General features: G+C 40.8%; 2 protein-coding genes across 4 annotated transcripts in view; one reads left to right on the forward strand and one right to left on the reverse strand.

The window, feature by feature from the left end:
* Positions 1-26,582, reverse strand: part of LOC136883054 (uncharacterized) — a 76,214-nt gene that overhangs the window by 20,261 nt on the left and 29,371 nt on the right. For all 3 annotated transcript variants that reach the window (XM_067155197.2, XM_067155198.2, XM_068229584.1), the window contains exon 2: positions 25,247-25,345. In XM_067155197.2, the coding sequence (XP_067011298.1) occupies positions 25,247-25,345 (99 nt within the window). The remainder of the gene's footprint in view (positions 1-25,246; positions 25,346-26,582) is intronic.
* Positions 15,044-16,343, forward strand: LOC137502703 (uncharacterized). Its single transcript, XM_068229688.1, has 3 exons — positions 15,044-15,097; positions 15,199-15,388; positions 15,480-16,343. The coding sequence occupies exons 1-3, from the start codon at positions 15,075-15,077 to the stop codon at positions 15,681-15,683; spliced, it is 417 nt and encodes a 138-aa protein (XP_068085789.1). The 5' UTR covers positions 15,044-15,074; the 3' UTR covers positions 15,684-16,343.

Consider the following 26,582-nt stretch of genomic DNA (forward strand, 5'->3'; position numbering starts at 1 on the left):
ATATCAAGCACATTATCATTACACTAATTTCAAGCTTCAGGAGAAGTTTTGAACTGCTTTCAGTTAGATGTAAATCTGATTCCCACATTTAGTGTTTTTTTTTTACAATTTGTTTTATGTCCAGCAACATGGATAGGTCTTATGGTGATGATGCGATAGGACTAGAAAGGATGTGACCGTGGCCTTTATTAAGGTGTAGCCGCAGCATTTGCTTGGTGTGAAATGGGAAATGACGGAAAATCATCTTCAAGGTCCTATGGGAGATATGTGTTCAGTATGAGGGCCAGGGACTCATCCGCCAACCCCTACTATTATTACTAGGAAAAGTTTTCATTCTGTCCCTGAAGCAGGTGATGGTCCTCCTAGATGGTAATGCCGTCTCTCAGACCAGGGAGATTTGGTACGGTGAAGGAGATGATCAGAGGTGATGGGGTATATGGCCTTGGCCTGTACTAGGAACTGTCCCAGCATTTGACTTAATGCAGGAGAATGGAAAACCATTCTCAGGACGGCCGATGGTGGGGACCAATCCCTCCCCATTTTCCAAATACATAGGCATAGAGCCGCGGCCACCCCTTCTCTGCTCGTCTGATCAGTCAGAGTGCAGAGTTGTCCGACAACGGACCAGTCATGGCTACTTATAGGCTGAAGCCTACTCTGCAGCTGTCGATCCCAGCCCCTAGAAGTACAGTTACTTTAATAACCTAATGAAATGTTGCATGCGCCATTCTCCATTGTTCAAGCACGAACTAGCCGAGATATAATTGGATATGATGTTATTCCCAACAATGAAGACAAATAAATTCCTTTACCAACCCCTGCACAATAAAAACACAACTAAACACAACCTATACTAACAGCCGCTCCACGGCCTATCTCCACACATGTATTATAGTGTAATATTTATATTTAACCTGTGTGTTTGACAGACTGAAAAGCTTTTAAGTTACATTTAACTAAGTCGACACCAGAAAGCATGGCTTCCTTCTTAAAAAAAAAATTTAAAAAAAGTCAGTCAAATCACGCTTAGATGTCTGTGCTGCAAACGGTGACTGATCGTACTAATATTCCGCAGTACATAATAAAGCTCTGCCCCCTAATTTAACCTGTCTCCTTTGCACCTCTATGCCCTTGACAACATGAACATATTAACTTCCAAATATTATTATTTAATACTCGGTTGGTGAACCTCCGTGGCTCAGGCGGTACAACACCGGCCTCTCACAGCTGGATACTATGGTTCAAATTCCGGTCATTTCATGTGAGATTTGTGCTGAATAAAGCAGAGGCGGGACAAGATTGTCTCTGGGTACTCCCGTTTTCCCTGTCATCTTTCATTCCAGCAACACTCTCCATTAACATCCCGTCTGTTGGTCATTTATCATTGCCCCAAAGTAGTGCAACTGGCTTCGGCAGCCAGCACATTTCCTATCCTTGCCACAAGATGGGGGCTTCATTCATTCCATCCCTGATCCAGTCACTGACTGGAAAACAGGTTGTAGGTTTTAATTTCCATTTTACTCGGTTGGTAGATGTAGAGTGGGTCTCAGCACGTATGTGGCCACGGCTGGTCCATGGTCTAACAATTCTGCACTCTGACCGGCCAACCGAGCAGAGGAGGGTTGGGCACGGCTCTATGCCTCTGCATTTGGGAGATGGGTTAGGGCTGGCCCCAAACGTCGGCTGTCCTGAGAATGGTTTTTCCATGGCTTTCCATTCTCCTGCACTAAGGAGAATGCCGGACAGTTTCTAGTATAGGCCACGGTCGCCAACCCCCTCATCTTCTCCAAGCATCTCCTTCACCGTAACAAATCTCCTGGCCTGAGAGATGGAGTCACTGTCTAAGAGGCCCGCCACCCCATCCTTTAGGGGAGTAATGAAAACATTTTAGTAGTAGTAGTAGTAGTAGTAGTAGTAGTAGTAGTAGTAGTAGTAGTACTTAATACTCCTATTACCATAGCACCGTTATTCAAGTGTTGAAAGTAATGGAAGAAAGAACTCAGAAACAGTGCACAGGCTACATTGTCAATGGCTATGCGCCAGTCCATTTAATCTTGTATTCAGGAAATTTATCTAGATTATATTCACGATCTTGAAGTACAGATATGTAAGTAGGCCTATAAACATTTCACTTGCTTCCAGGTGAATATCATCAGTCGAAGAACTACAAAATGTTGCAGTCAAAACAGGGTTAAGAATCTCTTTCGAGAAAACAGCATTCATGGATTCTATAAAAAAAAACGTGACACGGACAGACTTGTTACATTGTATGGGGATATCCAGCGTGTGCAAAAATTTAAATACCTGGGAGAAATACTCACCCCAAATGGAGATGAAAAGGAGGGATTAAAGGAGAGGGTGAGAAGGATGGAGCTGGCATTCAGACTATGTCATGACACCTATAAGTCCAAGTCTCTCTCAATTCAGGCCAAGTTAAAACATTACTGCACAGTGGTTAGAACAGAGTGCCTTTATGGAGCAGAAACCTTGATGAGGATGGCTGACCCAGTCCTTGAAAAAAGAGAAAGAAGATTCTTGCGAAAAATCTTAGGCCCTAGAAAGTCGACGAGTGACCCAAACACATTCCGATTAAGATCGAATTTGGAGCTCTACAAGACAGTAGAAAGAATCACGACTGTGATGAGAAAAAGGAGACTGACATTTTATGGACATATCAAAAGAATGAACCCTGAGGGATTGGCCAACAGGATACTTCTTCTGCAGGAAAGGTGGAAAAAACAACCGGGATGGCTTACACACGTGCACAATGACTTGGCAGAAATAGGTATCAAGGAGGAGGATATAAAAGAAAGGACATCATTTAGGAAGAAGGTTGCGGGATTGAAGGATGCGTCTGAAGAGCAACATGCGAAGCCACGGAACATCTCGGTGGAAGAACGAGCAAGAAGAAGTCAAAGACTCAAGAATCTTTGGCGAGAGTGTAAAGAGAAGGGTATCAGTCTGCGTGACAGAAGGAAGATTGTGTAAACGTGGCCCACAGGTGGCCGTATCGATTAATAATAATAATAATAATAATAATAATAATAATAATAATAATAATAATAATAATAAAGGCATATGGCCTTCCTGGTACAGGTCTTTCATGTTAATGCCTTTAGGCAACCTGCGTGTCAATGAGGATGAGGCCCTAGCTGTAATGAATTATAATATTGAAAACAACACACACCCAGACCCCGAGCTATCGGAATTAACCAATTAGGTTAAAATTCCTGACCTGGCTGGGAATCAAACCCGGAACCTTTTAGTCCAAAGGCCAGAATATGCTAGAACAATTTGAAAATATTTTGGTACAGATAATAATATTCTAGAACAACCACTGAAGGATAAAACTGTACTCCTGATTGCTAAGATTTTCAATGAGTCTTGTTTTAAGGATTACTTCACCATGATCTGCTACCGGTACACACTGAATGTATCTAAGGCTATAACAGATGGCAGTAGCTGAGGTCTTACTCCTTGGCTGCCAGCGACGAGGCTTACGGTTCAGAGGGTCCCAAGTTCGATTCCCGGCCGGGTCGGAAATTTTAATAGCGTCTAATTAATTCTTCTGGCTCGGGGACGGCGTATATGTGTGTTTGTCCCAACAGTCTCCTCTTCATATTCAGAACGACGCACCATACTACCAACCATCACAGAAACATGCAATAGTGATTACATCCCTCCACACAGGGCTGGCGTCAGGAAGGGCATCCAACCGTAAAACATGACCGAATCCACATGTGCGACACAGTTCGCACCCGCGATCGCACAGATCGAAGAAGATGCCAATAATTGATTTAATGAAGCTTTAATAAACTAGCAAACAATACTGGTCAAAATCATGTGGCTCTATGAACTAGGACAGCATGTCATGTCAATTTGCCATTATTACAATGCAAATTAGGTTCCCGTAGTTTTAAATTAGCCTATATGGAAGTAGGCCCATAAGCTACAAGAACTACCAATAAAAACTGTCTTGCTTGTGGTACCCGGTAAATCGCAGAAGAACTTTAATTTCCACTTTTTCCTGTCTAAGTTAAATGAAAATAAACACAGATCACCACAAATGCGAGAAGGAAATGTCCGTTACGGAATTAAATAATATAAGTGATTAAGTATAGGAAAGGGCCACCAGTAAGACGATATTTAATATTAAGAACGAACTAAGGCATCTCTATCGTTCAAAAGTAAACTAGGCCTAACAGGAATAAGTACCAGTACTGTAATAGTTAGAGCTCAGAATAGGCCTACGCACCTACGAAGTATTCAGCCGCATAATTTTATGTATTTTATTTACAAGTTGTAAACATAACCTATGAAGCGGTTTGTAATCGTCTCTCCTGCCATACATTGTAATACATGAACACAAATATATTACTGTACGGTACACTCACCGGCCTTGACAATCGCTTGTGAAGCCCAGCAATCCCAGCCAGATCCCAGCACACAGCTGTAATCGGAAAGTTTCTCCACAATTCCACTGGGGCGCTGGTCACCTATGACACTGACAGGAAGCTGTAATTGAAGCTGTAATTATCGTATTTCCAGCTTCATAGTGTATTGATTTGCAAGCCCGCCTGGTGGTCATAATTGTTAAGGTGTGAAGTCTAAGTGGTCTGACACCGTGGTTGGCCGATTTGGGGCCCGTTGATCGAAACAACTTTCACTTCAGACTGTTGGCCAAAAGCTTGAATTAAATTCTAGACCTCTCCGCAGTGTCATACAGAGTGAGGGCATATGACGCTGTTGATGGTGATTCGTCCATCGGATGACGATAAGCCTTGAGCAGACCCAATGGTTCTAATCGACAGGACACGTCATTCAATCTCATTAACTCCTCTGATGAGGTTGACGACGGGAAAGGCATCCGGTCGTAAAAATATCACCACGAAGATACATCTCACTTCATACCCGGCCCCGTAGAGAAACGGGACAAGGGTTGGGCATAGATGTAGCCTAGGGTTCATAATCATATGTTGTTTGTTGCTGAAAATTTATAGCTATGCGCTAATTCGTTTATGTTTTATTGTGTAGTGTAGTGTATTTTTTTTTTTTTTTGGACATGATATAGGCTTTTAGGCTTATGCGGTGTCAAGAAAATGAGGTGAAATTCTTTACGTTTCGCAGAGAACTATGTTCTGCGTCATCAGAAGAAAATGTCGACTGTCCTCGAGAAAGGCTTCTAAAAGACGTTACCCAATAGAAGTGGAAATGGTACGTTCATTCGTCACCAGATGGCTCCTCGGACACGGTAGGCCTACACCGCTAGCGTTCGAGGCGGAAGCTGACGGAACCATCAGAATCAGTCTGAGAGGGTCACATAACACAACAGGCGTACGCACATATGAAGGTATGGCATTGGCACAAGTCTGGAATGAAACATCTGGCGATGAGGAACTTACGAATTTGGAAAACACCGAAACGAAATAACAATAGTGAAGGGACAGAGAAGGGAACTACCTACGTACCGTGAATCCTTAATAGCTGGCAACCAGGTATTACTTAATTGATAGCCAGTGTCCCTGTTGAAATTGTTAAGATTTCTACGTATTTCCACAACTTCCCGTATAATCCTGGACCTGTAGTGTCTTGTGTGAACATCTTGGAACATGACATCATGACCCGACGGTAGATATCGCTTCACGAATTACATGCAGACAAAGACAAACACAGTGATTGGCTCAAACCGATATCTCGCCATAACTTCGTCCTAAACAAGACTTCTTCTTTATGCACTAATTCGTTATCTTTAAAATTGTGTAGCGTAGTGATTTGGTTTTCTGGAACTGTGTTTGCAAATATTCGAACATGCCATATTTTTAAGTGCTTTTCTGTATCAATCGACTGAAAAAAAAAAAAAAGAAAAAAAAAGAGACAATACCATTTCACGAATTTCCTATAGACCAGTACAAAACTGAGGAGTGGCTCCGAGCGATTTCTCGGGATAACTTTGCCCCTAACACTAATTCTGCTTCTTTTGTATTCTGTAGTCTTTATTCTGTTGTATGCAGCCTTAATTTGCATATGCCAGTTTCACTGTAGAACAAATTGAAGATATGTGGAGTCATATTTGCCGCATAGTAGGGATATAACATATCTTTATCCAAGACTAGCTGTTACCCACGGCTTCGCTCGCGAGGATTTCGTAAGTTGATAAAAATTAATTGTTCCTCGGTTCTGCACTAAGACATTATCTGAAAATCCCTAAAGTATAAAAACTCGCCGAAAAATTGCATTTCATTTAAGCCAGAACCTCTTTGTAAACCACATTTGTGGCATTGCCCTTTGGGGATAAGATGAAGTCAAGAAAAGGGGTTTCTTTATTTCTAAAGGAGATTACAAATACCAATTTTCACGCCTTTAACATGTTAAGTTTATGAGATATACTGTAGATACACTAATTTTAAAAACTGCCCCACTCCTTGGCTGAGAGTTCATCTTTGAGGCCTTCGATTCACAGAGTTCCGGTTTCGATTTCGGGCTGGGTCTGATATTTTAATCGCGTGTGATTAATTCTTCTGGCTCGAGGACAGGTTGTTTGTGTTTGTCTCAACACTCTCCTCTTCATGTTTACTCAACACGCTACATTACCAACCACAACAGGAATACGCAAGAGAAGAAGATAGTCATTTTAAAATATCACCCGCTTAAAAATAAATTCACCCCCTTAAGTGGATTTTTCAGAAAAAGTGAGTTCATTTATTTTTAAAAGAGATTCCAAGTACGGCCTACCAATTTTAACGTCTGTAACATCTTCGGTTTCTGAGATACAGTATATGTATCCTCATATAAAGAATTCAACTCCTTCCTCACTTCTTTTCAATCCTCATCCCTTAAGTGGATTTTCTGAAAACAAAAATGTGTGTTCTTTTATTTTAAAGGACATTCCAAATACCAAATTTTATGTCTGTAACATGTTCGGCTTTTGTGATATATTGTAGATAATCTCGCTGCTGTAAGCATACTGGAGCTGATGTTGCCATGGTTACGGCAGTTCATTTCTTTGTCCGATTTTTTTTCTAGTTGCTTTACGTCGCACCGACACAGATAGGTATTATGGCGACGATGGAACAGGGAACGGCTTGGGAGTGGGAAGGAAGCGGCCGTGGCCTTAATTAAAGTACAGCCCCAGCATTTGCCTGGTGTGAAAATGGGAAACCACGGAAAACCATATTCAGGGCTGCCGACAGTGGGGTTCGAACCTACTATCTCCCGAATACTGGATACTGGCCGCACTTAAGCGACTGCAGCTATCGAGCTCGGTTGTCCGATTCTTAGAGTAGGGCTAGTGTGGTGCCAATATCTCAATAACGGTTGGTTTTAGGGCCTTAAAACATGGTTTTCGGACCCGCAGGGCTTGCCGAGTCTTGTTCTTTGCGTCATAGGGGCTTAAAATGAGCTTTGTCTCGTCCTTGTACGACAAATTCGATATTTCGCGTATATTAGCCTAGTATTTTTATATCTCCCCACGTCGCCCCTCCCCCCCCCCTCGAATTGTTTTGAAAATAAAATATAGCCTATAGCACTCAGGGATAATGTATTTTCGTATTAGTGAAATCATTTTTAGAATCGGTCCAGTAGTTCCTGAGATAAGCCCTTACATACAAACGAACTTTACCTCTTTATATATTGGTATAGATAACCTGAACTTCAATATTTAAATACAGACAAATAGTAACCATTACTGTTATGACAGGAAGGCCAGCGTATGAAAGTAAGTGTTACTTGTGCAATGCGTCGGCGGTTGCATAGTAGGCTTCAGCCTATAAGTAGAGCCCTATGCAGATATAAACAACGTTATCCGCTCCGCTGGTTATCCGCGGATATTGCAGCTATTTGACTATATTACACCTAAGGTATTGAAACGGATAGATCTGTTAACATAATACATTAGGCCTGATATCTGGCAGCAGCCCCCTACAGTGACTCGTTTTTTGAGGATTTCCTCTTGCGACAATCACCGACATACCGGTACTGAGTGAGCGGTTCCCTTTCGGAACCTTCGTTCCTTCCTTCAACTAATTGCAGGCGGGAGGCAATTAGGTTTAAGTCGGATTTACGGCCTTATGGACTCAAGGCTCTTTATATATCACGATTTTCCCACACCAATATCAAGGGTCGTCTCATCACAAGCAAAACTATACCTGAATGAAAATCAATAAACATAATTATTTAGAAAATATCAGCAAAATTATCCGCACTGCCATACAGTTTGTATTCGCCCAGACACTAACTTCGCGGAGTTCTACCTACTGGGTGTATCCATGATGATGTTACAAACAGGGATGATGGAGGACGGCAAATGGATCCATTTGAGATAAGAAACCGTAGTCCGGAAAGGTTCGAGTCTAAAGTTATTAATAATCCAAGTTGTTTAACGTCCGTCCGTTCTTAACAGACGCCGGAGTGCTTCTTACCCACTCGTTCACCTGATCTCACCCCGTTTGATTTCTTCTTGTGGGGCCATGTGAAAAGCCTTGTGTATGAGACACCTGTCGAGACTGAAGAGGATCTCTAGACAAGAATAATTCTCGCTGCTTGCAACGCTGTTCAAACGACATCGGGGATATTCGAACGGGTACGACAGAACTTTGTGCGACGATGTCATGCCTACATTGACGCAAGGCGGACGCCATTTCGAACATTTGTTATAAATGGAGCAGCTTGTGAAAATTGTGCAGGTAAACGGACTTAAATGAATAGAATTCTACTTAACTTTTCACTCGATCATTTCCGGAATATGATTCCTTATCTCAAATTGATCCATCATCCCTAAAAGTTTGTAACATTATCGCGGATACACTCTGTATAAGGGGCCACGGCTGGTTCGTGGTCCGACAGCTCTGCCGAAGATTCTTGCCAAGCGATCCTTTGCACGACCAGAGGAGGGGTGGCGACGGCTCTACCTTGGCTCTTCACCTTTGTATTCGGGAGACGGAGAGGGGCTGGTCCCCACCATCGGCTGTCCTGAGAATGGTTTGCCATGTTTTACTGGGATAGTTCCTAGTATAGGCCACGGCCGCCAATCCCCTCACCTTATCCGAAAATTTCCTTCATCGTATTAAGTCTCCCTGGCCTGAGAGACGGTGTTACCGTCTAAGAGTCCCGCTGTCCCTTTCAGGGACGGAACGAAAACCTGTGTAGTTAGTAGCTGTGCAATGAACAGCTCACCAAGCTTTTACTCAAAATACTTTTCTCTCAATTAATTTTTATGTAAAACTCTAGTGTAACGTATGAATGAAATGTAATCCGGAACTATATATTGAAATTAAAATGTAAACAGGTTTGATTTGACATATTTATGTTATCCACACGCCATTTTGTTCAGAAAGCTCTACTGAATATTTTAGTAGAAGAAATGAAAATTTTATATTTTCATCACGTTCACGTCCTGACAGCGGCACTTGAAGGATTTTAAAACTTGTTTACAATTTTGTTTGACAATACTTGTTTTACGTCGTACCGACACAGATAAGTCTTAGAAAGGCTTAGGAGTGGAAAGGAAGTGGCTGTGGCCTTAATTAAGGTAAGCCGCAGCATTTGCCTGGCGTGAAAATGGGAAAACACGGAAAACCATCTTCAGGGCTGCCGACAGTGAGGTTCGAACTCACTATTTCCAGGATGCAAGCTCACAGCTGCGCGCCCCTAACCTCACGGCGAACTCTCCCGGTAATTTTAAAGCTCTAATTGAACAATAACGCTTAATCTCAGAAGACAAAAGTGTTGAACAATATCCTTGTGGTAAGTTCTGCTATGTATCTAAATGCTATGGATAAGAAAAGTGATTACAATGATTACTAACAGTTAAGAAATGTCAGCTGGGCTACTCCATTTCTTCGCAGTTTCATTTTACGAATTTATTATGGCAAATATCAACGAAAGTAGCCTTTAGGATTAATAATTTTAATAGCATTAACCTATGGTACTCGAACTCACCATCTCCCTAATGCAGGCTCACAGCTACGCGACCCTAACCGCAATGTTTTAAAGACTATATTGTATTGAAGAAACATTTCTTGATAAACAAAGTGCGATTTTTTAAAAATCGCTAGTGACTCCTGGTGCGTGTGACGAAAATCTGGCATTTTTGACATGAGAAATGAGCTCCTCACATGCCAGCAATAAAAAAATGTCTCTTATAAAATTTCGTCTTGCGAGTATATCCGGCAGAAAAACGACGTTGAAGAGTAGCAATCTGGCAACACTGTAACCATGTGTAGGGTAACTACCTCTGTTCAGCAGCAGTTCCTGTACAGTTGGTGCAGTGGATAGAGTTTTGGGTTAGCATGCAGGAGGTCGAGTGGTCGATCCTGGGTTGAGGCGTATGTTTTTTATTTCGTAAATGTAGTCCAGGTGGTATGGTATCTGGCATCTTAATCGTCAACAGCGATTACAGCGGGTCCTCTAGAAACCATTTGCACTTACATACTACGATCCTAGAAATGGACGAACAATCGTTTTCTTTTGTCAGCTTTGAAAGGCGCCCTTTCCACGTCGTGGGCGTGAATTTATTCGCACCATTTCATCTACTAGATGTGAAACCTGTTTTCTTTGCACCCTTCTTTGTACCCTCCTCCAGTGGTCCCATAGATTAGTACCAACTATTATTCTTGCCTCGTTCAGGTCCATTACATTTCGTTAGGGCCTTACGTTACGTTACGTTGTTTCAGCGTTACAAAATGTTTGCCACGAAATTTGAAAAGTGGTACGAGGGCTGGAACGGGGTCCACTCAGCCTCTGGAGGTCAAGTGAGTAGAGGCGGGTTCGGTTCCCACCTCAGCCATCCTCGAAGTGGTTTTCCGTGGTTTCCCACTTCACCCCCAGGCAAATGCCGGGATGGTACCTATCTTAAGGCCACGGCCGCTTCCTTCCCTCATCCCTGCCTATCCCTTCCAATCTTCCCATCTCCCTACTAGGCCCCTGTTCACTATAGCAGCAGGTGAGGCCGCCTGGGCGAGGTACTGGTCATACTCCCCAGTTGTATCCCCCGACCAAGAGTCTGAAGCTCCAGGACACTGCCCTTGAGGCGGTAGAGGTGGGATCCCTCGCTCAGTCCGAGGGAAAAGCCGAACCTGGAGGGTAAGCAGATGATGATGATGATGAATGTCAGATGGAAATTAGCAAATAAAAAATGCGCCTCAACCCAGGATCGAACCATCGACCTCCTGCATGCCAACCAAAAACTCTACCCACTGCACCAACTGTACAGCACGGCTGGAACGTGCTGACAGCGGTAGTTGCCCTACATATAGTTACAGTGTTGCCAGATTGTTACTCTTCAACGTCCGTTTTCTACCGGATATACTCGCAAGACGAAAATTTATAAGAGACATTTTTTTATTGCTGGCATGTGAGGAGTCGCGCTGCGACGCCCGAGTGCGCGAATTACGCTTCACCCTGTATAGAGGAATAAACGTTGCCGATATTCTTACTAAAACAGTTTATTTATTAAAAGATCGCCTTTTCGATGACGACCCCCTTGCATAGTGGAGAAATTACAGCACAGAATATCCACGACTTGCTCTGCTAGCGAAGACAATATTTTCATTCCAGCCTCCAATGAGGCAAGTAAAAGAAATTTCAGTTCAAATGGTAACTTTCTTAGTGACAAAAGGAGCTCGCTTAACCAAGACATAAAATGACGCTCTCTTGATTCATTCTGTACCAAAACAGACAACACAATAATGATGAATGTTCATGACGATCTGAGAGACAGTACAAGTTAATGTTCCGTGTCTACTAACGAGATAAGTTGTTCCTCGCTCCTCTCCGTGTAAGGACGTACACTAAGGGTGCAACCTTACCCTTTCTCCCCTGTAATATTAAGGTATTGGTTTATAGTGACTTTTCTTGATGTTGGGTCTTTTTCAGTGTCGGTAACCATACAGTTTAGGGACCCTACTTGCCGATACGACGTCTTACTGTTACCGTTAATCTGGCACGTTGGCAACGTTCAGTCACTGTTCTAGCGTGAATTGTGTGTTGCCACCGCATTGCCTCTAAAGTCACTAGCGATACATTTGCGAGAATATTTAAAGCATATTTTCTTTTTCTGTGGGATTGTAAATCTATTTGGCTAATACCAGGTAAGTAGAATTGTGGCATGTTCGGATAATGCATTTAATAACATAGTTTGTGTGAAATGATGAGCACATCATTTTATTAATTACGTTCCTATTTCGTCCCATACTTATACGAACAGAATTCGATTGGGATGTCTAAGAAGGAAGAAAAATCTGCAAAAACTCCTCCGAAAAGGAAACCAAGGTTACGTCCTTTACAAGCTTCAGGTCAAGAAATGCTTGTACATTGCTACGAGCAATTGAAACAGGAAGACGACGAAGAAGGTATCAGTCGTAGTGATACGAAGCTAATGGCAAGAGTTTCATTATTAACTGGGGTAAGTGTTCGTTTTTATCTTGTTTCTATGATAAGTTTCTGGCATAATGACAATCAGTTGAAAAGGAGCAGTATTTCATTCTGAACCTAACCTAACCTAACCTGATCATGTAGGCCTAGGCCTATACCGGTACCATGTCTTGTGTCGACTTCGATACGGTTCGTAGACTTAACCTTTGTGTATTCATGTTGACTTATGGTATATGTGTATGTAATATATTTCTGTGTGTGTATTCTTACAGTGTAGTTTCGGTTTAGTCCGAAAAGTAATAGGAAATTTCAAGAAGGGAGTTGAATTTTCTACACCAGGTAAACGCCGAAAGCGTGAACATCCAGTGACCGGCATAGACAGTTTTTCTAAGGAAGCGATAGCAAGGTTTATTTATGATAAATTACATAAAGGTAAGGTGACTTCATAAGGAATCTATTGCAACATTATTTATAGAAATTGGCACGCAGGTGAGATAAGCTCCCAGAAATGTTTTGTGCATGTATTGTCATACAGCTCTTTTGAGTCCCTTGTAACTCTCTTTTTTCTTCCCACAGGAGAAGTCGTAACTGTAAGAAAGGTTTTCGACCACATGAAAGCAAATTATGACACTTATTTGTACAAGGGCTCCGAAACATCATTAAGAAGAATTTTGAAGGCCATGGGGTTTGTGTGGAGTAAAGGTGATCCCTATGCGTATGTTAGAGAAAATGAAGACATTTGTTTTAAGAGATCCTGTTTTCTGAGGGAATACATGCGTAATAAGGACAGTGAGAAACCAAAACCTGTTGTTTTCTTGGATGAGACTTGGAGTTTTATGAATGGTGAATATATATGTTATATATTACATTTTATATTTAAAAAATCTTGGAATAATTTATCTTCATCAGGTGTCTTTGGTTTCAATTGTGCATTTGTCTTTCAGGGTCACCCACATACTCCTGGAATAAACCACACAAATCTGGACATGATGTTCAAGGAGTAATTCGTCGACCTGTGTCTGAGGGAGGAAGACTGGTTATTGTTCATGCTGGAACGAAGGATGGCTTTGTACCTGGTATGTTCTTAATTTATTTTACTTCATTTTATTGTAGTGAGGTGATCTCTCTTTACATAGTTATGAGGGTATTTAGGGTTTGTAGTACGGATGCAGGGGGGGGCACATAAGTCTCTGATAAGACCCCAACTTAAGTACAGTTCCTGTGTATGAGACCCTCACTGGGATTACTTGGTTTGAGAATTGGAAAAGTTCAAAAGACAGAAGCACGATTTGTTGTGGGTGATTTCTGACAAAAGAGTAGCGTTACAAAAATTTTGTCGGGTTTGGGCTGGGAAGACTTGGGTGAAAGGAGACAAGTTGCTGGACTAAGTGGTATATTCCGAGCTGTCGGTGGATAGGTGGTGTGGAATGACATTGGTAGACGAATACGTTTCAGTGGTATTTTAAAAGTAGGCAAGATCACAGTACAGTGCTAAAATTGATGAAAAGTGGGGCAAATATTTGTTTTTTTTTAAGAAGGGAGTTAGGGATTGGAATAATTTACCAAGGGAGATGTTCAATAAATTTCCAAATTCTTTGCAATTATTGAAGAAAATACTAGGCCTATCCCTGAAACTACATCTTCTGTCCTAAGTGCAGATCAGTGGTGACTGATTGATTGAAATTGACTGGCACTAGGTCGGAAGTGGCATTATAACTTACCGCTCATTGAGCTCTGTACGTGGTTTTTGATTTTGACTTCTCCACTGTTATTAAAAAGACTTGCAGGTATTCACTTTAGGCCAATGATTAACCTTAGAGAGGTATTTCAATCAAAACTTACTCAGTGTATTTTCATATAATATTACTGGATATTTGTATCAGTAAATTACTTGTATTGTAGGCCTATTTATTATGTTTATTCTGCATTCGACAATCTCCACCTGAATCAGTGCTTGATACCTGACTGTTGAACACCTTCCAAGCTTCTTATTTCTTACTGCCTGATATAGGTTCAGTGTTCGCAGCAATTACATTTGTTCTAAGGTATTGAAATGGGTGTTTATACTTATATCTTTTATGCAAGTGATCGTGGACTTCTAATCCAGATATAGGCCTACTAATGGAGATACATTCATGAGAGATGTTACGATAAAGTAGTGTAAGTAGTAATTAATTGACTTCATCATCAGGTGACTTTGCTACACAGTAGTTGGTTTTACTTAAAATCAGACAGCTTTTTGTATCATTCAACAGAAATCACATTTTTTATTAATAGGCCTATACTTTTTTTAGAACAAATAACTTCATACTAAAACTTAAAATTCTTACAGGTGCTGATTTGATATTTGCTACAAACTTGAAGAGAAATCAGGATTACCATGGTGCTATGAACAGCGAGAAATTTCAGATGTGGGTGAAGACGCAATTAATCGTAGGATTAAGAAATATAGGACCCTGTGTTATTGTAATGGATAATGCACCATATCACTGTAAGCTTGTTGAGCATCAACCAACAACGAAATGGAGGAAGGATCAATTAGTGGTAATTATACTTAATTGAATATTTCCTTCTACTGAATGATGTTTAATGATGTTACAGAAATTAATTTTTATTTTTCCTTTAATTTACAGTCATGGTTAAGGCAGAATGGAGTTTCTCCACCAGAAAATGCCACAAAAGATGAGCTGCAAAGGTTGTGTAATATGAATCGAAGTCACTTAAAGAGGTACAGAAGCACGTAAACATAAGTTTAGATAATGTTGTTTACACTCGTGTATTTGACTTTCATGTATGCATAACAATATTTCTCTGTTTCTTTAAAACCAGGTACATTGTTGACGAGATGCTGCACAGTGAAGGCCATACTGTCTTACGACTTCCTCCATACCACTCATTTTTCAATGCCATCGAATTTGTATGGTCTGTGGCAAAACAGTATTATAACAAAACAGTGGCTTCAAGACCTGGTCACGGATTGGACAGAGCTACAGCTGTGTGGAAAGAATCTCTTGATCAGGTAGGCCAAGTGGAAATGTTATTTATTGGATATATGCAAGTGGAGTTTATAATATACTTGTCAGGTTGTGATACTTCAATATATCCTATAGGCGACAGCAGAGATGTGGAGAAATGAAGTAAAACACACTGAGAAGAAGATTGTCGAGTTCTACAATAATGAGGTGAGAGGTCTTCCTGAAGTGGAGGAACTAGTCATTCATCATGGAAGCAGTGAATCGGAGGAGGAAGATGAAGAAGATGAAGAAGAAGAAGAAGAAAGAAGAGAAGCCGAGGAGTTAGCTGTACCATTGTAAGAGCCATTCCATGAGATTAAGAATGTTATAACTTTGCTGGGAAATAATACATTTCTGATTGCCCCGTCCTTTCTGATATAACGAAGTTACATTTCAAAATTGTGGGAATTGTGTATCTACAAGTTACAGGGCGGTATAGATGTGCAGGTGGGGATCAGTGTCCAATCGGAGTGGAATTATCTAGAACTGCTGTGGCGCAATGTGATGAGGAGCGGGCAAGGGGGGGAGAGAGAGAGGGAGACAGCACTCTGTCACCAATACACGATGTAAACATTGTACGCCTGTTAAAATACTGACATAACTTAAATTTTATACACTATCTAATGGTTTTCCACAGTTCTCTGAAAGTCACAACTCACGTATACTGTATATATATAGAGAGAATTACATATAAAAATACCTGTGTACACAATAAGTAGCCCACATATTAAATATAAATCAATTTGCTTTATGTCGCACCAACACAGATAGGTCTTATGGCGACAAAGAGGATAGAAGAGATAGGAAAGGGCTAGAAGTGGGAAGGAAGCGGCCGTGGTCTTAATTAAGGTACAGCACAAGCATGTGTCTGGTGTGAAAATGGGAAACCACCGAAAACCATTTTAACGGCTGCCGACGGTAGGATTTGAACCCACCATTCCCCGAATGCAAGCTCATAGCTACGCGACCCTAAACGCACGGCCAGCTAACTCGGTCATCTTTGAAAATGTCTTTTTCTATCAGCAGAGGCTTTTTTAAAATCGTCATATTTTGTATAGGCTACAGGAGATGTACAGTAGCCCACTGGTTTTCTGATTAAACATCATTTATTTAATCTATTGCATCAGTCTACTTACATACTCACTGTCCACGTACATCGGTAACCTCGTGATTCGATTATTGAAGTATTGTGCAATGATGCGACATACAAACTAAGAGAATACCGAGTGGTTCTTCCAAATATAAAACAGACAATTTCGAGTGGTCATGAGCATGACTCATAGTCATAGGGTAGGCTAAATAATAATGTTATTGGCTTTATGTCCCACTATCAACTTTTAGGTTTTTTTTGAGACGTGCTGGAATTTAGTCCTGCAGGAGCTCTTTTATGTGTCAGTAAATCTACTGACATGAGGCTGAGCACCTTCAAATACCACCGCACTGAGCTCGGCCCTGCCAAGTTGGGTTCAGAAGGCCAGCGCCTCGACCGTTTGAGCCACTCAGCCAGGTGTGGAGGCTAGAGAGCTGAGTTTAAGTAATTGTCGAACGTCAACTACTTATAAAGATACTGATTGATTAAACTAATACAGTAATTAGAATAACCTAATTGACTACCTACTTACAACCTAGGTACTTTGGAATTGTGTTCTATCTTTTTAACACTGCAAATAAATCCATGTATTGTTTAAAACTCCCTGTAAGAAGAGGACAGTGGATGCGAATAGGTATTATTTTCAAATGAGCTGAGCTCGAGAGTCCATTATAGCATACGATTTTTTCAGTGTACCATGACTCTGTATGTATTGCTTCAGAGGAAGTTCGGCTCCCCGCCAATGTCCAGTGTACCGATAATGAACCATGTGTGTGTTGTGTCTCACTGATCCATGACTGCGTACGATTCTTTCAGTGTGCCATGATTCACTGTGGCTCACTGCAGCGAAAGCTCGACTCCCCGCCAGTGTCCAGTGTGCCTATAAGGAGCCGTGTGTGTCGTGTGGCTCACTGAGCCGTGATTGTGCATGATTTGTGTGCCATGAGCTTGCCGTTCCTGTGAATCGATTCACTCGGACACTGAATGAATCGATACACTGCTTCGAATCAAGCACTCAGTAGCCTACACTAGTAGAGGTACATAGTACATTACCATTAAGATAGATAGCATTGCAAAGTAATTTGTCTTTACCATAATAACAATAATAATAATAATAATAATCGTATGGACTCAGCTACCATGTGCAGACATTTCAAGTTGACGCCATCTGGCTGTCTGCTCGTCAATTTTGACGTTCCGTTATACTCTAGGCCCACTAGATGGCAGACCGAGTAAACCGAAACTCTCTTGGGCGTCTGTGGCTGAGATTTAATGAATTTTGTCGGGTAAACACCAAATGCGTCACCAGAGATCTTTTACATGCCGACATCGTACGACATGAAGTGTCGAATGGACTTTTTTCTGCCCTTCAAAAATCCGACTACCTCTGCCGGGTTTGAACCCGCTATATTGGGATTCGGAGGCCGTCACTCTACCACTGATCCACAGAGGCAGCTGTCTTTACCATGAAATACATCGTCGTCGTACATGACTGAATTACTATCAATATATCTTAGAGAAACTGTAATGTACATGAAACCGAAATTGAGTTAATTTCCACGATACATTCTTCCTATATAAAGGAGACCATGTAGCTTATCCACCTTCATTTCAGCCACATAAATATTCAGCAAAAATTGCAAAATCACATTAAAGGACAAATACAATTTTTTAAGTAGAAATAGTCTGGAACATAGATTAGTGAGGTTGGACATCCTGCGCGTCATCATTCAGGAGTCGCTGTTGAACATACTGTACTTGTCAAAACTAGTAAGTTTCTATTTTACACAATAATAGTGAAATGTTGATGAAGACGACATACACCCAGCCCCCGTGCCAGAGAAATTAACCAACGGTGGTTCAAATTCCCCACCCTGTCGAGAATCAAACCCACACCCTGTGACCAAAGGCCAGCACGCTAACCATTTAGCCATGGGGCCAGACAATAATAGTGAAAAAGCATGTTCACTGCAGCTATTGTTGACAGGATATTTCTTCTCTTTAAAGAACAATGAGTACCACGAATTAATATCCTGTTTTGTTGATTCCTGTAAACTTTGTATGTACGGTTTTGGTTCGCCAGTTCCTAGCGTATCTACTGAATGAAAACTTTGTAGACCAATGGATTCAGTTTTATGTTTATTGCCTTCAGTCGTCACGACAGTTTTTTCAATGACAACAGTCGCTCAATTACAAATCCTGTCAAACCTAACCTAACCCTGCGACAATCAGTGGTTTTCGATGGATCACTACCTAACCGGTCATTATAATTTGTTTTCGGTGGATCACAACCAAACCTGTCCCTATCAGTGGTTTTTGGAAGAATACAGTGGTTTTGTCACAAGTCAATACAGACTCTTGAATCAATGTGTGAAAATGGGAAAGTGTAGAAAACCCTCTTCAGGAATGCCAATCTCTAAGTCCATAGTCTTTTCAGCGTTGTCACACAGCTGAAATTCACTTTAGAAGTAATTGTAAAAAGTCGTATATAGGCTCTACAGATACATAGTACATTACCAATTCCATCTCGATTGCTATGATACGCACACTGCATAGCGGTTTTGCTCTATAGATAAATCATATTATAGTGAAAAAAAATTTGTTTAAAAAAAAAAATCTGTCTGGCATGAAGGTCCAGAAGGAAAATACTTTCATTGAATTCTTATTTATGTGCTCACCACCCTAGTAGGTTTAAATAAACCTTATAAATACGTTGTAAGACCCATTCTCGAATATGGATCTGCATGTTGGTTTAATAAATTCCCTAGAGAAAGTTCAAAGAAGAGCGATGCGTTTCGTAACTGGGAATAGAAGGAATACCATTAATTGGGAAAGTCTTGAATCTAGAAGAACTAGAGCTCGCCTGTGTGGTCTTTATAAGAGCTATACGGGAAGGGCTGCTTGGAGTTGTATTAGGAATAGGTTATAACCTCCCTCATTGTATCACTATTTGCAGCGATAGCCAGGAAGCGTTAAAAGCACTATGTGCAGTTAAAACAACATCAAAAATGGTATGGGAATGCCAAAGGATGTTAGATCAGCTGTGTGAATTTAGCTCAGTTACCCTATTACGGGTCCCTGGGCACACAGGTATCAGTGGAAATGAAGAAGCTGACAAACTAGCGAAACAAGGCTCAAAAGGTCCTTTTATAGGACCAGAGCCCTTCCTGGGAGTGTCACTCCGAAGCGTGAAACTGGTAATATCCCAGTGGACAAACCAGTCTCACTTAAGACATTTGGAAGAGGTTAACTATAGCAAGGCAGGCACGTGAACTTATCAAAGGGCCTAGCCAAAGTTATAAAAAGGTCCTGATAAATTTGAATAGGACCAGAATGCGAATGGTAGTTGGACTGTTGACAGGCCACAATACCTTACAGAGACACCTACACATCATGAAAATCAGTCAGGATCCGATGTGTAGAAGATGCGGTAGGGAGGAGGAGACCTCCGCGCATGTGTTATGTCAGTGTGAGGCTCTTGCAAGCACTAGACATCGATACCTTGGCTCACATTTCGTGAGCCTGGAAGACATCAGGAATGCCAACATCCGGGCACTGGTATCCTTTATAGGAGCACTAGGTCTGGACTAGGCAAACCCGTTTAAGGGACACAAAGGGTCTTCACAGATCTACGTGTGGAGCCCTGCAAAGGCAGGGTTCACCCATTCTTTATCTATCTATCTATCTATCTAACCTCCCTCATACTTATCGAGAAATTATCATAAGCATAAAATTAGGGCCAGAAACCAGCATACGGATGTATTGGAAATAATTAAATTGTGTATGAAACTGTACATGATGCTGGATTTAGAATGACTAGTAGTATTTCTTGTAATATTTTTTTCCATGGAATTCCTTTTTGTACTTGAGTTGTTGTAGTTGTTGGGTAGTATGATTTAACTTTATTATCACTTGTAGTGTTAAGCTAGTAGTAAGTTCAATCTATAGTATTGTAATTTGTAGTGTTAAGTACTGGAAATACTTAAGTTGTGTGTGAATATGTATATAATGACACTGGATTTAGAAAGTTTAATTAGTAGTATTTCTTGCTTGTTGTAATGTTGTTGTTGTTGTTGTTGTTGTAGGGTAATTACGGTTTAACTTCACTTTATTATCACTTACAATGTTAAGCTAGTAGTAAGGTCAACCTATAATATTGTAAGCCAAATTGTTAAGCACTGTAAATACTTAAGTTGTGTGTGAATTTGTATATGATGTTGCTCGATTTAGAATATTAAACTAGCAGTAATTCTTGTTATATTTTCCTTCCATATATCTGCTTCTTGTACTCTTGTTGTTTGTTTGTTTGTTTGTTTCTTTGTTGTAGTTGGGTAATTATGTTAACTTTATTATCACATTACTGTAAGTGACCGTTGCCACCGGGGTATTTCCCATTTGCAATTTATTAATAATAATAATAATAATAATAATGAGTGACAGAGGTTTAACGTAATTTGGAAGGAATGTTTTGCGTATGATAAATGAGTACCAGTTAACTATTGGGGGCAAAGGCGGTCATGCGTTGAGCTAACCACTCCACCCCACCCCACCAAGTGCCAACGTCATGGATAGTGGAAGCCTTCACCTTCCCCCTTTCCAATGGCTTTCATGGTTTGTACGGAGATGACTTTGCTTTTTGCTTTTTAAATATTAGTATTCATGTTTATTATGTTTGTTTATTCATACCCCTGCTTTGTAATTCAGTGACCATGGAATGGCTCTAAATGTTGTAAATTATATTTATATTTACTTGTATTTATTTCCTTTTTCCTTATTGCACACGTTTGTTGTTGTTATTGTTATTACTACTACATATCGCTTAACATGTAAATAAACTAATATTTAATGCAGTAAATAATGCTTATCTCTTCGGATTCATTTCTTCGTTGCGTATTCGTTTTGCTATGACAACATGACTTCTTTATGATATAAATAAATATAAAATAAAAGTATTTCTTCCCAAACATATTTGTTATACGTGCACCAATCAGAGAACCAACTAGGGAAGTACCTCTTACTAAGGTGCATAATGTTTTTGCATACATGTATAATTGAAGAATTGAAGATCCATATACAGGTAAGTGGGTCGCCCATGTGGTAGGCCTATTACGCGTCATAGGAAACTGAGTGAACTGGCTGTGCAGTTTGATCACATTGCTGTTAGCTTGGTTTCAGGAGATGGTGATGTATTCGAACCCCACAGTTGGCAGGTCTGAAGTTTTTTTTTGCCCGTCATTTTCATTTCAGGCTAGTGCTGTGTCTGTACGCTTATTTACATCTTAAATCCTAGCCCTCTTTCCTATCCAATTCTTGCATCACAACCTGTCTTCATGTGATTTAAGCCAATATATATGTAAAAATCTGGTAATGTTGTAAGCTGAAAATATGTTTAAAATGCCAAATGCCGAAAACCGTAAAAGTTCTTAGTGGGATGTAAAGCTGTTAGCATTATTATTAAAAGGAAGGACATATGTCTTATGTGGTAAGTCCTTGAACTTGCAGAAACCGCAATGAATTATTCAATCTATATTCCCTCCCCCCTTTCTTTAAGAATGCAGTTATAGTAATGCATACATCAGAATCAGAATAAAGGCAGGAAATGTTTAACATTATTTTAAGCGAGTGAAGGAGAGAATGTATGACTAGCTCATGTTGGCGGATTCGAGTTCGGCGGTATTTGAAAGTGCTCAAATACTCCAGCCTCATGTCTAGATCTACTGGTACATAAAGAACTCTTGCGGGACGAAATACTGGCACCTCGGTGTATGTGAAAACGATAGAAGTAGATAGTAGAACTAATATTCAATTGTGCAGTGAGCTTGAAGCTGACCTAATTTCCGTTCACGTAGCTTGGCACATTAGTATTCCTATATGTTTCCTGATAACCGTGAAGATATAACCAGCCTGCAGGCTGAAAATATGCCCAATCTCTCTCCTTAGGCTACAGGTTACCGGTATTGAAGAGAGAAGGAAATGTTCGCGCAAAAGAAAGGGAAGTCATTGGACTTTCGAAAATCACACTGCAAAGACTTATTAAACAAATTGCATCGTTTAACACGCCCCTATTTTCAAGAATATGGTTATAGTACGCCTACTGCATATCAAAATAAAGACAGATATGTAACATTAATTTGAGTGAGAAAGGGTGTTTATTTCCTAAATTTCTCATTGAGCGTGGAAACCGACTTAATTATGAATATCTTGATTTATTTCATCTTAACTTTTATCATTTACTAGGGTAGGGAAACATTTATTATCGGTGTTTACATTGAGGTTAGTTTGTTTGGTTATGTCTGGTGATTTTAATATGTAACCAGGCAGGTTGGCAGCAGTGATCAGCCATTACAAAATAGAGAAAAGAAGAGCATCGGGCGGCGATATTTACTTTCTGGGGTATTTCGTTACGTGGCTATTACTAGTTTGTTCGTTGTAACTTCGTTGATAGTCTACTGGGCGTAAGCGCATAAGCCGCCTTACCTCAGACTACACGCTGGTAGCCAACCCGCTCAAGGTCGACCGAGATACAGTCGATCGTATGAGTTTCGAATGAGCGTGAGTGAACGAAGAGGGTCGTTTGCAGACCTCACCGTAGATACTGAAGAGCACGGGTGAAAGTACACAGCCCTGCCGGACACCGTTCTGGAGCTTGAAATTCCCAGACTTTGCTATTTCATTTTACCACCAAGCGAGCTGGTCGTGCGGTTAGGGTCGCGTAGCTGTGAGCCTGCATTAGGGAGATGGTGAGTTCGAGTACCATCGTCGGCAGCCCTGAAGATGGATTTCCGTGGTTTCCCATTTTCACACCAGGCAAAATACTGGGGCTGCACCTTTAAGTAAGGTCACGGCCACTTCCTTCAATTTCCATCCATCTTCTTTCCTATCCTCGCGTAGCCGAAAACCTTCCATGCGTTAATGCGACATTAAACTACGATACAATTATTATTATTATTATTATTATTATTATTATTATTATTATTAATCTGTTAACCCTCTAGGGTTGGTTTTTTCCTCGGACTCAGCGAAGGATCCCACCTCTACTATCTCAAGGGCAGCGTCCTTTAGCATGAGACATTGGGTCGGGGGATACAACTGGGGAGAATGACCAATACCTCGCTCAGGCGACCTCACCGGCTATGCTGAACAGGGGCCTTGTGGGGGATGGGAAGATTGGAAGGGATAACCAAGGAAGAGGGAAGGAAGCGGCCGTGGTTAGGTACCATCCCGGCATTTGCCGTGAGAAGTGGGAAGCCACGGAAAACCACTTCCAGGGTGGCTGAGGTGGGAATCGAACCTACCTCTACTCATTTGACATCCCGAGGTTGAGTGGACCCCTTTCCAGCCCTCGTACCACTTTTCAAATTTCGTGGCAGAGCCGCGATTCGAACCCGGGCCTCCGGGGGGTGGCAGCTAATTACACTAACCACTGAACTACAGAGGCGGACATTATTATTATTATTATTATTATTATTATTATTATTATTATTATTATTAGACTATTATTATTATTATTTTACATTTTTATTTGCGAACAGATCTCTTGGGATCACATAACAATTTCATTTTTTCTTTGTCTGAAGTTTCCTCTTCTTCCAGTAGGCCTACTCCTTCATATGGGCGCTGTGTTTTTTTCTTCTGTTCATCCGTTCAGGCTCTTCGCGTCTCTGCAGTTCTTTCGACTTGAAACTCTTCCAAATTTTGAATCATGGCCCGAAACGTTTTCCTGTCTAACATCTGAACCTCCTGGATGTTGGACTTCTCTAGATCTTAACGCTCTTCCTTAATCCATGCCGACGTGTCTTCTTCTTCCACAGGTAGTCGAATAATTTTTTTGTTAGTCTGGTTTTGTCCATTCTCTACAAATATCCGAGAAATAATAAGCTCCTCCTTTTCATGGTCTCTGAAATTATCTCCACCTTTTTTTAGACTTCACTGTTGTTCCGAAGTTTACAGCCGGTTTCAGTCTGGATTTCTTGTTGTAGATATTTTTTGTGAGTCTATTTCTGAGATAAGATTGTCTACAGCAGCTTTCCCTAGTCCGTCCTCTTACATGATTTCACCGAGGTATTTCAACATTTTAACCCTCTGAATCCGTCCAGTCTCTGTTTCAAGGAGTTGTGGTCCATGTTTACATTCATCATGAACTTAGGTCTTCTCTTTCGATATCCTAAGTCCCGTCTTGCTAGCGATCTTTTCTAGGAGGTTGATCTGTATGGCCGCTTCCTCTAGGTTTACCGGGCGTGTTGGCCGTGCGGTTAGGGGAACGCAGCTGTGAGCTTGCATCCGTGAGATAGTGGGTTCGAGCCCCACTGTCGGCAGCCCTGAATATGGTTTTCCGTGGTATCCCATTTTCACACCAGGCAAATGCTGGGGCTGTACGTTAATTAGGGCCACGGCCGCTTTCTTCCCATTCCTAGGCCTTTCCTATCCCATCGTCGCCATCGTCGTCGGTGAGACGTAAACTATATTGTAAAGAAATATATGTCATCTAGATTATTATTATTATTATTATTATTATTATTATTATTATTATTATTATTAATCAGAGGATGCGAAGAGACTTGGAGTGAAGAACTGGTGATAGTTGCCAAGGATAAGGAAGCCTGAAGAAAGGTCCTCCGGGAAGCCGAGGCCCTCACTAGGCTGAAGAGCTACTGATGATGATGATGATGATGATGATGAAAATTAAGTTTATATTGCTTGCTTGTAGTAGCATGCAAGGGATTCATAGAAACAAGTAAGTTTGAAAATAATACTGATATATTTTACTGCTTACCATACAAAGAATAGCAATGTAGTAGACTCCACCACGTAAACTGTTGAACAAGCAACAAGTTTTTAACAGAGGAATATGACATCCACTTCTGCTTTCCATCTGAAAATAGAATACAAGAAAGGTTAAGTCATATATAATTACATATCCAAGCAATGCAAAGGAAAAAAACAAGTGAAGTCATAGAGCAGAGAGAGAGCGATAGAGAGCATTTTAATTTATTGATAAATTACACGCGACTGAGGTTCAAAAGCCCTTTTATGTAGCGTCTTCATATAATAATGAACTGGTTTTTGAACACACTAACTAAACTATAATATTAAATAAAACATTAAACTTAAAAATAGATTTGAATTAAGATTGTTCTTGTACATATACCAAATCCATTAAATTTAAACATTATATAATAGGCGGTGGTGGTGATTATTGTTCCAAGAGGAAGTACAACTAGGTAACCATCCTCTGTTAACACCACGGTGTAAGATGGGCAGGTAAGGAAGCAAGCCTCCTCATCCACCGGGCAGATGTGTTCCGATAATCACGGCCGACATGATGCGTCGCTCCAGCTAGCTCCTTAAGGGCTGGGAGTTGCACAGTGCGTAATTTTAGGAATCTAGCCGGCCAAAAATCGTATCTCGGAAACTAATGGACCGATTTACATAAAACTTAGTATGTAACTGATATTATTGGAGACAATTAAGTGTGTGGTCAATCAAGTACAAAGAACAAATTACTACGCCAGGAATAGAAGTATTAACATTTCTTTCTTTCTTTCTTTCTTTCTTTCTTTCTTAATCTGTTTAGGCTCCAGGGTTGGTTTTTCCCTCGAAATCAGCGAGGCATCCCACCTCTACCGCATCAAGGGCAGTGTTCTGGAGCTTCAGACTCTGAGTCGGGGGATACAAGGGGGAGGATGACCAGTACCTCTCCCAGGCGTCCTCACCTGCTATGCTGAACAGAGGTCTTGCGGGGGGATGGGAAGATTGGAAGGGATAGACAAGGAAGAGGGAAGGAAGCATTAGTAATCTTTGTAATTTCAATCATTTTTCGTTATAGCTTTAGGAAATTAAATAGATGTTAATAGTGGGACATGCTGTTTAGAATGCTTAAGAAGAGATGCAGGAATACATGTAATTGCCAAACAATTTATTCATTAGATGCAGTTACATCAGAATCGCTATCGTCACTGTCATTATCTCCTTCGGTAGATCCAGATACAGGAGGCTCAGACAGTAAGTTGAGTACTTCTCGTGAAAGCGGAATCAACTTCCTCCTCCTTGATTTCCCTAAGCTGGTAATATAAGGGTCCGATGATATAAGCAGCGTATGGAAAAGCTCA

Source organism: Anabrus simplex, chromosome 11, assembly GCF_040414725.1.
Source record: "Anabrus simplex isolate iqAnaSimp1 chromosome 11, ASM4041472v1, whole genome shotgun sequence".
NCBI lineage: Eukaryota > Metazoa > Arthropoda > Insecta > Orthoptera > Tettigoniidae > Anabrus > Anabrus simplex.